At 48.6% G+C, this 15,780-nt stretch overlaps 1 protein-coding gene across 1 annotated transcript; it reads left to right on the plus strand.

Annotated features, from left to right (window-relative positions):
• The first annotated feature begins 632 nt into the window (after window positions 1-632).
• LOC144259656 (olfactory receptor 5V1-like) lies at window positions 633-1,589 on the plus strand. The gene has a single exon (XM_077807960.1). The coding sequence runs from the start codon at window positions 633-635 to the stop codon at window positions 1,587-1,589; it is 957 nt and encodes a 318-aa protein (XP_077664086.1).
• Window positions 1,590-15,780: the final 14,191 nt, after the last annotated feature.

A 15,780-nucleotide genomic window follows, 5' to 3' on the forward strand; every position in this document is an offset into this window, starting at 1 on the left:
ACAATAAAAGTTCCAATATGAATGCTAATAAGCTTACCAGAAGTCACCCATGAGTGTGACATGGCCTTTGTAGGCCAAAATTCTTCCAACCCATCCCAGAAAGGTTTTGGGCCCCCCTTGGTCAGAATGTCCTCTCCATTTGCTGATCAGGAAGATCGTACTGAGCCTGAGTTTTAACTGACTATTCATCCAAAAGTCCTTTCTTTGTTGGTCTCTGGAGAATCCAGATTGAACCAATATATGTGAGCCTCTCCAGGAGGCGATACAACCTGAGTGAATTGGCCTAATCGCCCCCACTGTTCTTTGTTCCTGGGGGGGGCTGCAGTCACCTTCTCTAATGGAGTTACAGACATCTGGCCTGCAAGGATACATATACTTAATACAGTAAGATCTCCCAAGGCTACTGCAGGAAAGTGCCATTCCTGTCACAGTGTGAACCTCTTGTAGTCAGACTTACATACACACAAGGGACAACAGGTAGCATTTTGAGCTCTAAGTTTCCATCTTTTCTGCATGTGAAATCACAGTCTCATTGCTGGAAGGAGGCGTTTTAGCTCTGAATTCCTGACTCTCACTCCCTGTCTCTTCTCTCTTCCTGTCCCTCTCCCCCACAGACAAACTTTACTGGCCCCATGAAACAGGAGAATCAGACACAGGTGACAGAGTTCATCTTCCTGGGCTTCTCCAGCCTTCCCCATGGCCAGGCCTTCCTCTTCCTGGTGTTCCTGGCGATCTACCTTGTCACCCTGGTGCAGAATTCCATGATATTCACCCTCATCCAGCTGGATTCCCATCTTCACAGCCCCATGTACTTTTTCCTCAGCCACTTATCCTGCTTGGATATTTGCTTCTCGTCAGTCACAGTCCCCAAGATCCTGGTGAACTTCCTGCGTGAGCAGGAGACCATCTCCTACTGCGAGTGCATGGCCCAGATGTTCTTCCTGATGTCATGCGCGGGAACCGAGTGCGCACTCCTAGCCGTCATGGCCTATGACCGGTACGCAGCCATCTGTAACCCCCTGCGCTACACTGATGTCATGAGCCGGAGGGTGTGCTTCCCACTCGCCATGGGGTCCTGGCTCTGGGGTCTCCTGGACTCAGCCATACACACCTTCATGGCCTCCAGCTTATCCTTCTGTGGCACCAACCAGCTTCCCCACCTCTTCTGTGATGTCCCTCCCCTGCTGAAGATCGCCTGCAGTGACACCTATGTCAATGAGGTCACACTCCATCTGGCTAGTATCTTCGTGGGCCTGAGCCCATTTCTGCTCATCGTCATCTCCTACCTCTACATCCTGGCAGCCATCCTCAGGATCCGCTCCAACACAGGAAGGCGCAAGGCCTTCTCCACCTGCGCCGCACACCTCATCGTGGTCACCATATACTTTGGGATGGCCAACCTCAACTATAATCGCCCCAGTGCAGGCTACTCCATGGGGGTGGACACCCTGGTCTCCACGCTGTACTGCATCGTCACCCCCATGCTGAACCCCCTCATCTACAGCCTCCGCAACCAGGAAATGAAGGGGGCCCTGAGGAAGGCTCTAGGGAGCCAGAGGAGAGAATATTCTTCCCCAGGCAGGCAGTGAGGACCCGGCTGAGGTGAGAGCTGGGAGGTGACTCCTGCTCTGCTCTGCCTGTAATGGCTCCTTCTCACTTCCAAGAGAAATGTTTTATTTTATATTCGTGTTAAACAAAAACCTCTTTTCTTTAGAATAAGTTAGCTGCGCCTTGATGATGCAGTCTGGGGGTGCAGGATCTATGTCTCTGTCATCTGCCTAGCACAGTTGGTCCCAGTCCCTGGTGGGGCCCATACACACTGCTGCAATAATAAATAATTATCTTCCCTGCTGTTTGACTCTTCTTTCTCCTGAGGCCTGGGTGTGTGGATTACACAGCACCAGCCACGGATCCAATCTCCACTGAAATTCAGCTCCACCCGCTGAGCGTAGTCTTCACTCTGCTCTCTAACCAAGAAGTGGGAGCTATGCAGAACTGTGCACAGCCGCGTTGGCAGAATTTACCAGTTTTGCTGAAGTTGTCTCCCTTTGGGATCCTTCTGTTCCTGGAGGCTCCCTGCTGCTCTCCAGGGCCCCAGCAGACACCAGAGATGTGTGGGGCTCACACAGCTGACCTACATTCATGATACCCACTTCCTAACTGCTCATAAAGCAACAAACATGCCCGCTACCATTGGAGCCCACCAACAATTCTGTCCCTTCCTAATGGCCAGAGCTGTAACCCAGGGCTCCATCCCTTTACCAGATAGGTTGGGCAGGATCCACTCTTCTGAGTGGTAAGATTTGTTCAGATGAAGTGCAGTGGAAGGACTCACCCATTATCCTGGGACCCAGGATTGGGAAAGTTTGGCCAAGTACCAAGTAACTGCAAAGGCTTGGTTGTGATCCCACCTCTCACCCCATGTTAAGTAAAATGACTAACTGGATAAAAAGAAACCGATAAGAATACAATGACAACAAAAGCATCAGAGAGTGTCCATGTTAAAAGCCAGAGCCAGTCCTATGCCAGTGTCACTGACCTAGCCTGCAAACTCTCATGTACAACTGGATGAGAGGAAAAGAAAGTGGAGGAGTCCCTGACAAGACAGACTAGAGGTTGGAGCCCTGGCCAGAAGGCCCTACAGGCCAATGCCTAGTTGCCTCCAGCAGACTACAGACTAGAAGGGACATCTAGACACGCATCCTGAGGAGCCTGATTAGCCCTGTGACCCTCAACAGGGCTGCCCTAGGGGCTGAGCTAGGAATGGCTGTGTTCATTCTTGATTGAAACTGACTAAAAGTATTCGCAGCCATGCCTCTCTTCCAGCCCCACTAAAGGATTTTTTAATTTCAGCCCCGTGTGCGAGCGCTTACTAGGACCCACCAGGTGCTCCAGGCTATAAGGCCTCCCAAGAGCCAGACTGGTCTTGTAGTGCAGGTACACATCCTTGGTCGGAGACTAAGAAGACATGAGTGCAATTCCCACCTCTGCCACTGACTCACTATGGCCAAGTCACTTTCTCTCTCAATGCCTCAGTCCCCCAAAAGTAACACAGGGATAATACTCACCTACTTTTCAGGGGCATGTGAGGCATACGTTAATGGATTTAGCAAGGTGGTCAGATACTAAAGCAATGGAAGGAATACCACCTAGACAGACAGCTCCAGGTACACCCGGTGCGGAGTATCTGAGAAGCTTGGGTGTACCCGAGCACTCAGCGACGCCATCAGGCAGCACAAAATTACATAGAATCATAGAAATGTAGAACTGGAAGGGACCTCAACAGGTCGACTAGTCCAGTCCCCTGCATTGATGCAGGACTAAGTATTATAGACCATCCCTGCCAGGTATTTTGTCTAACCTGTACTTAGAAACTGCCAGTGATGGAGATTCCACAACCTCCCTAGGTAATTTGCTCCAGTGCTCAGCTACCCTGACAGTTAGGAAGTTTTCCCCAATGTTTAATCTAAATCTTCTTTGCCACAATGTAAGCCCATTACTTCTTGTCCTGTCCTCAGTGATTAAGGAGAACAATTTATCACCCTCCTCTTTATAACAGCCTTTTATGTACTTGAAGATTTATGTCGCCCCTCAGTCTTCTCTTCTCCAGACTAAACAAATCCAATTTTTTAAATCTTTCATTGTAGGTCACATTTGTAGACCTTTAAAGATTTTTGTTGCTCTCCTCTGGACTTTCTCCAGTTTGCCCACATCTTTCCTGAAATGTGGCGCCCAGAGCTGGACACAATACTCCAGCTGAGGCTTGATCAGAACTGAGTAGAGCGGAATAATTACTTCTCCTTTCTTGCTTACAACACTCCTTTCAGTGCATTTCCTACCTAACATGGATGATTCTAATAAGATACATACACCAGAATTTCTCTCCCCATGTTAGTTTCCATGACAATCAAGCCTGATAACATCACTGCAAGATGCAGCAGGAGTAGAATCCGTGTTGAGGTTTTGCCTAAATAGCCCCTCCCTGAGGTGTGGCTTAAATCTCCTTCCTTCTCTCCCAGATGATTAGCATCACCAGTATTTGGAGTTGCTTCTCTCTCCTCACCTCAGTTGGGTCCTACGTTCTTTTTTCTTGGTGCTTCCACTCAAAGTAACTCCTCACTACACCAGATATACAGAGGTACTATTCCTTGAGAAGAAACAGCGATTAAAGGAGGATTAAAGGATAAAGGAGCTTGAGGCGCAAGTGGTGTTCTCATCCATCCTCCCTGTGGGAGGAAAAGGCCGGGGTAGAGACCTTTGAATCGTGGAAGTCAACGAATGGCTATGCAGGTGGTGTCGGAGAGAAGGCTTTGGATTCTTTGACCATGGGATGGTGTTCCAAGAAGGAGGAGTGCTAGGCAGAGACGGGCTCCACCTAACGAAGAGAGGAAAGAGCATCTTCGCAAGCAGGCTGGCTAACCTAGTGAGGAGGACTTTGAACTAGGTTCACCGGGGGAAGGAGACCAAAGCCCTGAGGTAAGTGGGGATGTGGGATACCGGGAGGAAGCACGAGCAGGAGCGCATGAGATGGGAGGGCTCCTGTCTGTCACTGAGAAAGCGGGACGATCAGCGTGTTATCTTAAGTACCTATACACAAATGCAAGAAACCTGGTAAACAAGCAGGGAGAACTGGAAGTCCTGGCACAGTCAAGGAATTATGATGTGATTGGAATAACAGAGACTTGGTGGGATAATTCACATAACTGGAATACTGGATGGAAATAAACTGTTCAGGAAGGACAGGCAAGGCAGAAAAGGTGGGGGAGTTGCACTGTATGTAAGGGAGCAGTATGACTGCTCAGAGCTCAAGTATGAAACTGCAGAAAAACCTGAGTGTCTCTGGATTAAGTTTAGAAGCGTGAGCAACAAGGGTGATGTCGTGGTGGGAGTCTGCTATAGACCACCGGACCAGGGGGATGAGGTGGACGAGGCTTTCTTCTGGCAACTCGCAGAAGTTACTAGATCGCAGGCCCTGGTTCTCATGGGAGACTTCAATCACCCTGATATCTGCTGGGAGAGCAATACAGCAGTGCACAGACAATCCAGGAAATTTTTGGAAAGTGTAGAGGACAATTTCCTGGTGCAAGTGCTGGAGGAACCAACTAGGGGCAGAGCTCTTCTTGACCTGCTGCTCACAAACTGGGAAGAATTAGCAGGGGAAGCAAAAGTGGAGGGGAACCTGGGAGGCAGTGACCATGAGACGGTCAAGTCCAGGATCCTGACACAAGGAAGAAAGGAGAGCAGCAGAATACGAACCCTGGACTTCAGAAAAGCATACTTTGACTCCCCCAGGGAACTGATGGGCAGGATCCCCTGGGAGAATAACATGAGGGGGAAAGGAGTCCAGGAGAGCTGGCTGTATTTTAAAGAATCCTTATTGAGGTTACAGGGACAAACCATCCAGATGTGTAGAAAGAATAGTAAATATGGCAGGCGACCAGCTTGGCTTAACAGTGAAATCCTTGCTGATCTTAAACACAAAAAAGAAGCTTACAAGAAGTGGAAGACTGGACAAATGACGAGGGAGGAGTATAAAAATATTGCTCAGGCATGCAGGAATGAAATCAGGAAGGACAAATCACACCTGGAGTTGCAGCTAGCAAGAGATGTTAAGAGTAACAAGAAGGGTTTCTTCAGGTATGTTAGCAACAAGAAGAAAGCCAAGGAAAGTGTGGGCCCCTTACTGAATGAGGGAGGCAACCTAGTAACAGAGGATGTAGAAAAAGCTAATGTACTCAGTGCTTTTTTTGCCTCTGTCTTCATGAACAAGGTCAGCTCCCAGACTACTGCACTGGGCAGCACAGCATGGGGAGGAGGTGACCAGACCTCTGTGGAGAAAGAGGTGGTTCAGGACTGTTTAGAAAAGCTGGACGAGCACAAGTCCATGGGGCCGGATGCGCTGCATCCAAGAGTGCTAAAGGAGTTGGCGGATGTGATTGCAGAGCCATTGGCCATTATCTTTGAAAACTCATGGCAATCGGGGGAAGTCCTGGACGACTGGAAAAAGGCTAATGTAGTGCCCATCTTTAAAAAAGGGAAGGAGGAGGATCCTGGGAACTCCAGGCCAGTCAGCCTCACCTCAGTCCCTGGAAAAATCATGGAACAGGTCCTCAAGGAATCAATTCTGAAGCACTTAGAGGAGAGGAAAGTGATCAGGAACAGTCAGCATGGATTCACCAAGGACGAGTCATGCCTAACTAATCTAATTGCCTTCTATGACGAGATAACTGGTTCTGTGGATGAGGAGAAAGCAGTGGACGTGTTGTTCCTTGACTTTAGCAAAGCTTTTGACACAGTCTCCCATAGTATTCTTGCCAGCAAGTTAAAGAAGTATGGGCTGGATGAATGCACTATAAGGTGGATAGAAAGCTGGCTAGATTGTCGGGCTCAACGGGTAGTGATCAATGGCTCCATGTCTAGTTGGCAGCCGGTATCAAGTGGAGTGCCCCAAGGGTCGGTTCTCAGGCCGGTTTTGTTCAATATCTTCATAAATGATCTGGAGGATGGTGTGGATTGCACCCTCAGCAAATTTGCAGACGACACTAAACTGGGAGGAGAGGTAGATACACTGGAGGGTAGGGATAGGATACAGAGGGCCCTAGACAAATTGGAGGATTGGGCCAAAAGAAATCTGATGAGGTTCAACAAGAACAAGTGCAGAGTCCTGCACTTAGGACGGAAGAATCCAATGCACCGCTACAGACCAGGGACTGAATGGCTCGGCAGTAGTTCTGCGGAAAAGGACCTAGGGGTTACAGTGGACGAGAAGCTGGATATGAGTCAACAGTGTGCCCTTGTTGCCAAGAAGGCTAACAGCATTTTGGGCTGTATAAGTAGGGGCTGCCAGAAATATAAAGAGAAGGGTAACGACCTTTCTGTATACAGTGCTATAAAATCCCTCCTGGGCAGAGGCCAAATCCTTTCACCTGTAAAGGGTTAAGAAGCTAAGGTAATCTTGCTGGCACCTGACCCAAAATGACCAATGAGGGGACAAGATTCTTTCAAATCTGGAGGCGAGGGGGAAAAGGCTTTTGTCTGTCTATCTGTGTGATATCTTTGCCGGGAACAGATCAAGGATGCAAGTCTTCCAACTCCGGTAAAGTTAGTAAGTAATCTAGCTAGAAATGCATTAGATTTCCTTTTGTTTTTTGGCTTATAAAATTTGCTGTGTATTCCTGTTTTTGTGTCTTTTTGTAACTTAAGGTTTTGCCCAGAGGGATTCTCTATGTTTTGAATCTCATTACCCTGTACAGTATTTACCATCCTGATTTTACAGAGGTGATTCTTTTACCTTTTCTTTAAATAAAATTATTCTTATAAGAACCTGATTGATTTTTCATTGTTCTTAAGATCCAAGGGTTTGGGTCTGTGTTCACCTGTACCAATTGGTGAGGATATTATTATCAAGCCTTCCCCAGGAAAGGGGGTGTAGGGCTTGGGGGGAAGACGTCTCGAAGTGGTCTCCTTCCCTGTTCTTTGTTTAAATCGCTTGGTGGTGGCAGCATACTGTTCAAGGACAAGGCAAAGTTTGTACTTTGGGGAAGTTTTTAAACCTAAGCTGGTAAGAATAAGCTTAGGGGGTCTTTCTTGCAGGTGCCCACATCTCTGCCCTAGAGTTCAGAGTAGGGAAGAAACCTTGCCAGGGGCATCGCCAGCAGATCGAGGGACATGATCGTTCCCCTGTATTCGACATTGATGAGGCCTCATCTGGAGTACTGTGTCCAATTTTGGGCCCCACACTACAAGAAGGATGTGGAAAAATTGGAAAGAGTCCAGCGGAAGGCAACAAAAATGATTAGGGGACTGGAACACATGACTTATGAGGAGAGGCTGAGGGAACTGGGATTGTTTAGTCTGCAGAAGAGAAGAATGAGGGGGGATTTTATAGCTGCTTTCAACTACCTGAAAGGGGGTTCCAAAAGGATGGATCTAGACTGTTCTCAGTGGTAGCAGATGACAGAACAAGGAGTAATGGTTTCAAATTGCAGTGGGGGAGGTTTAGGTTGGATATTAGGAAAAGCTTTTTCACTAGAAGGGTGGTGAAGCACTGGAATGCGTTATCTGGGGAGGTGATGGAATCTCCTTCCTTAGAGGTTTTTAAAGTCAGGCTTGATAAAGCCCTGGCTGGGATGATTTAGTTGGGGATTGGTCCTGCTGTGAGCAGGGGGTTGGACTAGATGACCTCCTGAGGTTCCTTCCAACCCTGATATTCTATGATTCTATGATTGACTGAGCTTGTGAAGGCCTTACACTCAATGACATTTCTATCTGTCTATAACGTAATAGCTTTTGAATGCTGCATCCAATCAATCCAAAAATTTCAGGAAATACGCTAGGCATCAATGGAAAGAATCCTATTGATTTGTGGGAAAATTGGAAAACTGAAAGGGGAAAATGGGGGAACTTGAATCCCCTGCCAGCTTTTTAGCACACCCATGTCTCCAAGCACTTCTGAAATTGTCTATAGATCAAACAACAGGTTGCTGGAACTCATTAATGACACGCATATCAAAAATATGTCTGTCTATCTCATCTCTGCCTATCCTCTCGACAGAGCTTAATGTATTGACACCCTCAATGACTTAACTCCCAGACAGAAAAATAATGGTAGGTGGAGCGGTAGGGGGTGGAAATGGGGTCACGTACACAGTCCCTGCCATGGCAGGGGTCGGGGGGAGGAAGAGGAGGAATGGGGCACACAGAACACCTGGTGGGGGTGGAGATTGGGGGAATATAGTATGTGGTTAGGGCAGAATGAGGAGCACACAGAGTGCCAGGGGGGCACCCCCATGTCAGTCAATCTATATTGGTGAGGTGTGTAGCACACCACACTAATGGGCATTACTAGCATACCATTAATATTGTACATTTTATATCTAGATGAATATTGGGTAGTTATGCCAAGTTGTATAACAAGGAATATGCTTTTCCCAGAACGCTGTTCATTCACACGAAGGTGTAGCCCGTGACACTTTTCACAGCATATCTCTGTCCTTGGCACAGGATACAAAACCTGTTGGAAACAAGATAAGAATAGTATGCCCTGGTATAGTTAAGAGGGGCTTCCATGGTTCATTGACACATGGAATATGGTATCCAAAACAAAGATAAGGAAGGTACAGAAAAACAAAATAAGGAATGAATATAAACAAATGGGTTGAGTCTTGGGTGACTTGACTGGCTTTTAAACAGGTCTATTAGAAATGAAGTATACTTACAGGTCTAGTATACATTTATAAAGATATCAATATTTCGGAAGCAGACCCTTTATGTAAGGCGAACACAGTGAGCCTTCTTCCCAGAAAGGGTGATACCTGGTGTCCAACTTGTCCTTGCCTAAAACTAACAGCTAGTCTACGCTGACAGTGTTAAATGGCTGCCGCGGCAGCGCTTTAACATGGCTTGTGTGGCTGCGGTAGAGCAGAGGGAGAGCGCTCTCCGAGCGCCCTCGAACCCCCTCCACGAGAGGCGTAGCTCCCAGCCTTGGGGCACCGTCTACCCTGGCACTCTACAGCGCTGAAACTTGCTGTGCTCAGGGGGCGGGTTGCTCACCCCCTGAGTGAGAAAGTTGCAGAGCTGTAGAGTGCCAGGGTAGACAAGCCCTAACTAAGGCCTTGCCTCTACACTGGCAAGTTTCTGCGCAGTGCAGCAGCGTTCTGCATTGTAACTCCCGAGGCGCACACACGGCCAAGCCACCTAGTGCACAGAAACCGCGCAGTTACAGCACGGTAAAAAACCACCCCGACGAGAGGCCTGCAGCTTTCTGCACCGGGGCTACAGCACTGCGGTGCCAGGAGGACTTCCTAGTTGATTACAGCCCTGTGATGGGCCTCCGGGAGGTGCCCTACGATGCCTGTTCTCGCTTCTCTGGTCATCGGTTTGAACTCTACTGCCCTGCCCACAGGTGACCAACCGTCATCCCCACCCCTTAAAGTCCTTGGGAATTTTGAAAGTCCCCTTCCTGTTTGCTCGTTGATGCATGCAATGGGCTCAGCGCATCTTTCCAGGTGGCCAGGCCTGCTCCACGCACCAGGCGATCCCCCACTTGGAGCAATGCCGAGCTGCTGGACCTCGTCAGCATTTGGGGAGAGGAGTCTGTCCAGTCCCAGCTGTGCTCCAGCCATAAGAATTGATACCTACGGACAGATTTCACAATGCATGACAGAAAGGGGCCATGACCAGGACACACTGCAGTGCAGGGTCAAACTGAAGGAGCTGCAGAACGCCTGCCACAAGGCGTGGGAGGCAAACCGCCGCTCCGGTGCTGCACCACGAGCTGCCGGTTCTACAAAGAGCTGGACGCGATACTTGGTGGCGACGCCACCTCCACTGCGAAGGCCCCTGTGGATACTTCGGTGGCTCACATGCCAGTCGAGAGTGGACCGAGCTAGGAGGAGGAAATCTTGGATGAGGAAGTGGAGGTGGATTCAGAGGCCAAGAACGACTTGGAGGTCAGAGATGCATGCAGCCAGGAGCTCTTCTCTACCCCGGAGGAGGCTAGCTAGTCACAGTTGCTGGATCTTGGTGAAGCGCAAACAGGAGAGGAGGCCCCTGGTAAGAGGCTTTGATTTTGCGAATCGCTGAAGCGAGTTGTTGGGGACAGGAGGGTTGCAGAAAGCAGGCTTGTGTCTGTATGATGTGCATACTTCCACATGCCTAGTCTGAGTGGCAGAACAGGGTGTTGATTGACTCCCTCACTTCACGGAAATCTGCCTCAGATCTCCGGAAACTCTTATGGAGATACTGGGCAATCCACTGCCGCAGGTTCTTTGGCAGAGCCTCTTTGTTTCTTGCCCCATTAAGGATAACTTTCCACGCCACTCTGCCATCACTGCGGGAGGGACGACCATTGCTGGACACAGGAGAGCCACATAAGGGCCAGGGCGGAAGCCGCAGTTTTGGAGAAGACCCTCCCTTGATTCCCTGCTCACTCTCAGCAGCAAGATATCTTCCATAATGAACATAGCCTGGGGAAAATGTGGGGACAGTAATGGTTATCAGGCCCCCCTACAGTGCTGGCTCTCTCCAAGAGCCACGTGCCCAGTGTATAGTATGGTCCTGGAACACTGATTTCCCTGCCCTTGTGGTTACTCACCATTCTGGGGATCTTGTGGCTCATGTGTGCTTGCCTGGGGTCAGCCAGTTAGTGACAGGTACGTGAATAGTAGCTGTGTTTTAAATCAGCGGTCTGTGTGTTGCAAACAATACTGCTTCTGTAAAATGTTGCATTTTGGCTTCACAGAGATGACCTTGGGAGCCCAGCCTCCCTCTTTGTTATCGCCAGCTGAACGGCTGTGAAGAATTAGAAAACGACTACGAAGAACTAAAGAAGACTTTCTGTGTGATGTCATGATGCACTCCACGGCTGAAAAACAAGAATTGAAGGAATGGCAGGACATCAAGAGGAGGGACTTAAAGGAAAATTTGGCACGCTAGAATGAAGCCATGGAGCGGCTCTTCAGCGTTATGGACTGCCAAGTGGAAACACTCCAGGTGCTACTAGCACTCAAACCGAGCAGCTCTGTGTCCGCCCTCCCCTGCAGCCGCCGTCATAAAACGCTTTCCGATGCACCCTGCAGACACCGCCAACACACTCGTATCAACCCTCCTGACTCCAGTCTGTACCCGTGACATTCCACTCCTGCCCCGTCATAGTCCAGCCCTGCGGACTCCCAGTACCCACTGCACTCAACACCTGCCCCTCTGCAGTTTAGCCCTGCTGAAATACAGTTTCCACTGCACTGTACTCCAAAGGAGAAGGTTGGATATGATACCTGGACATACACAAATCTTTAACTGTCCCGGGACCCCACCTCCTCCTGGGCCTCCCTTTCCCCATCCCCCTCAGTGTTGATGTGTTTTTTTGTTTGTCTCTCTCCTCCAGTTGTTTTTTAAGAAAAGAATTGTTTTGGTTTGAAAGCAATCTTTATTCCATTAATTGAAAGCAAACAGAGCCCTGCAAAGCACCAGGCAATTTTCTTACACCTTCATAGTGCATTGTCTTCACCAATCACAATCACCTCCTCGCATTACAAGCACTGCACGCCTGAGCATAGCAACAAATATTAGTGGCTTTCAGCTTCAAATTGCTGCCTCAAGGCATCCCTGATCCTTACGGCCCCGTGTTGTGCCCCTCTAATAGCCCTGGTCTCTGACTGTTCAAATTCAGCCTCCAGGCTCAGAGCCTCAGCAGTCCAGCCCTGAGTGAAGCTTTCAACTTTCCCTTCACAAATATTATGGAGCATGGAGCACGCGGCTATAAACATAGGAATATTGTCATTGGCCAGGTCCAGCCTCCCATATAGGAAGTGCCAGCGGGCCTTTAAATGGCCAAAACCACACTCAACAGTCATTCTGCATTTGCTCAGCCTGTTGTTGACCCACTCCTTGCTTCTGTCAAGGTGCCCCGTGAATGGCTTCATAAGCCCTGGCATTAAGGGGTAGGAAGGGTCTCCCAGAATCACAATGGCCATTTCGACTTCCCCTTCGGTGATCTTCTGCTCTGGGAAGAAAGTCCCTGCTTGCAGCTTCCTGAACAGGCCAGTGTTCTGAAAGATGCATATGTCATGCATCTTTCCTGCGTTAATGTACGTGAAATGTCCACAGCGATCCACAAGTGCCTGGAGAAGAAATACCCCTTCTGATTAATGTACTCAGTGGCTAGGTGGTCTGGTGCCAGAATTGGAACATGCGTGCCGTCTATCTCCTCTCTGTAGTTAGGGAAGCCCATTTGTGCAAAGCCATCCACAATGTGATGCACATTGCCCAGAGTCACAGTCTTTCAGAGCAGGATGCGATTAATGGCCCTGCACACTTCCGTAAACACAAGTCCAATGGTCGACTTTCCCACTCCAAAATGGTTAGCAACTGTTAGGGTTCCTTCCCCACTCTGAACTCTAGGGTACAGATGTGGGGACCCGAATGAAAGACCCCCTAAGCTTATTTCTATCCACTTAGGTTAAAAACTCCCGAAGGCACAAATTCTCCCTTGTACCTTGGATTACAGAACACTGCCACCACCTAGTGATTTAGACAAACTCAGGGAAAGGATCATAGAATCATAGAATATCAGGATTGGAAGGGACCTCAGGAGGTCATCTAGTCCAACCCCCTGCTCAAAGCAGGACCAATCCCCAATTAAATCATCCCAGCCAGGGCTTTGTCAAGCCTGACATTAAAAACTTCTAAGGAAGGAGATTCTACCACCTCCCTAGGTAACCCATTCCAGTGTTTCACCACCCTCCTAGTGAAAAAGTTTTTCCTAATATCCAATCTAAACCTCCCCCACTGCATCTTGAGACCATTACTCCTTGTCCTGTCATCTTCTACCACTGAGAATAGTCTAGAACCATCCTCTCTGGAACCACCTCTCAGGTAGTTGAAAGCAGCTATCAAATCCCCCCTCATTCTTCTCTTCTGCAGACTAAACAATCCCAGTTCCCTCAGCCTCTCCTCATAAGTCATGTTTCCAGACCTCTAATCATTTTTGTTGCTCTTTGCTGGACTCTCTCCAATTTTTCCACATCCTTCTTGTACTGTGGGGCCCAAAACTGGACACAGTACTCCAGATGAGGTCTCACCAATGTCGAATAGAGGGGAACGATCACGTCCCTCGATCTGCTGGCAATGCCCCTACTTATACATCCCAAAATGCCATTGGCCTTCTTGGCAACAAGGGCACACTGTTGACTCATATCCAGCTTCTCGTCCACTGTCACCCCTAGGTCCTTTTCCACAGAAAAGTCTTCAAGACATGATTTGTTCATGGACAGATCCATGCTGACTGTTTCTTATCACCTTTATTATCTTCTAGGTGATTGCAAATTGATTGCTTAGTTATTTGCTCCATTATCTTTCCAGGTACTGAAGTTAAGCGGACAGGCCTGTAATTCCCCGGGTTGTCTTTATTTCCCTTTTTATAGATGGGCACTATATTTGCCCTTTTCCAGTCCTCTAGAATCTCTCCTGTCTTCCACGACTTTTAGAAGATAATCACTAATGGCTCAGATATCTCCTCAGTCAGCTCCTTGAACATTCTAGGATGTACTTTATCAGGCCCTGGTGACTTGAAGGCATCTAACTTGTCTACATAATTTTTAACTTGTTCTTTCCCTACTTTAGCCTCTGATCCTACCTCATTTTCATTGGCATTCACTATATTGGATGTCCAATCGCTACTAAACTTTTTGGTGAAAACCAAAACAAGAAAGTCATTAAGCACCTCTGCTGTTTCCACATTTTCTGTTATTGTTTCCCTCCCGCCCATTGAGTAACGGGCCTACCCTGTCCTTGGTCTTTTTCTTGCTTCTAATGTATTTGTAGAATGTTTTCTTGTTACCCTTTATGTTTCTAGCTAGTTTAATCTTGTTTTGTGGCTTGGCCTTTCTAATTTTGTCCCTACATACTTGTGTTATTTGTTTATATTCCTCCTTTGTAATTTGACGTTTTTTAGGACTCTTTTTCGAATATCAGATCGTTCAAGATCTTCTGGTTAAGCCAGGGTGGTCTCCTGCCATACTTTCTAACTTACCTATGCAGTGGAATAGCTTGCTTTTGTGCCATTAATAATGTGTCTTTGAAAAAACTGCTAGCTCTCTTCAACTGTTTTTCCCTTTAGACTTGCTTCCCATGGGATCTTACCTATTAACTCCCTGAGTTTGCTAAAGTCTGCCTTCTTGAAATCCACTGTCTTTATTTGGCTGTTTTCCCTCCTATCATTCCTTAGAATCATGAATGCGACCATTTCATGATCGCTTCCACCCAGACTGCCTTTGCCACTTTCAAATTCGCAACTAGTTCCTCCCTATTTGTCAAAATCAACTCTAGAACAGCCTCTCCCCGAGTAGCTTTCTCCCCCTTCTGAACTAAAAATGGTCTCCAATCCATCCCAAGAACCTGTTGGGTAATCTGTGTCCTGCTGGGTTCTTTTCCCAGCAGGTGTCTGGGTGGTTGAAGTCCCCCATTGCCACCAAGTCCCGGGCTTCGGATCATTTTGTTAATTTGTAAAAAAGCCTCCTCCACCTCTTCTTCCTGGTGAGCTGGTCCGTAGTAGACCCTGACCATGACAGCACCACAGGTGCTAACTTTTGTTTTTCCCAGTGGGGTGGGGCTCCACCCCTGTTCCGCCCCAAGCGCTGCTCCCATTTGGCCTCTTCCCCCAAGGCCCCGCCCTCGTTCTGCCTCTTCCCAACCCCACTCCGCCCCCTCCCCCAAGGGCTCCCACCCACCCACCTGCCGCTCGCTCCTCTCCCCTCCCCCAAATGCCTCCTGCCAGCCGCTTGCTGATCTGCGGCGAGCCCCAGGGCCCCAAATAGCTGATCAGTGCCCAGCCCCGGGGCCCGGAACCACTGGCTAGTGGGTGCTGAGCACCCCCTGTTTTTTCCCCTGTCTGCTTGAGCCCCGGAGCACCAACGGAGTCAGCGCCTGAGACATCACCCTCCCCTTTTATCCTTAACCAGAGACGTTCAACAGGTCTGTCTCCTATTTCCATCTCAGCCTTGGTCCAACAGCTCCTCCCTTTTCCCCTGCCTGTCCTTCCTGAGCAAGCTGTACCCTCTACACCAATATTCCAGCCATGTGTATCGTCCCACCAAGTCTGTGGTGCCAGCTATGTCACAGTTGTGTTTATTAACTAGCATTTCTAGTTCTTCCTGCTTACTCCCCATACGTGTTGCATTAGTATACAGACCCCTAAGATACTGATTTGATTCCCCTCCCACCCCGTCCCCAGTGTTCTCTCTTGTCTCTCCCTTATCCTGGCTGTAATGGCCCACGCCCTGC

Source organism: Eretmochelys imbricata, chromosome 1 (assembly GCF_965152235.1).
Source record: "Eretmochelys imbricata isolate rEreImb1 chromosome 1, rEreImb1.hap1, whole genome shotgun sequence".
Taxonomy (NCBI): domain Eukaryota; kingdom Metazoa; phylum Chordata; order Testudines; family Cheloniidae; genus Eretmochelys; species Eretmochelys imbricata.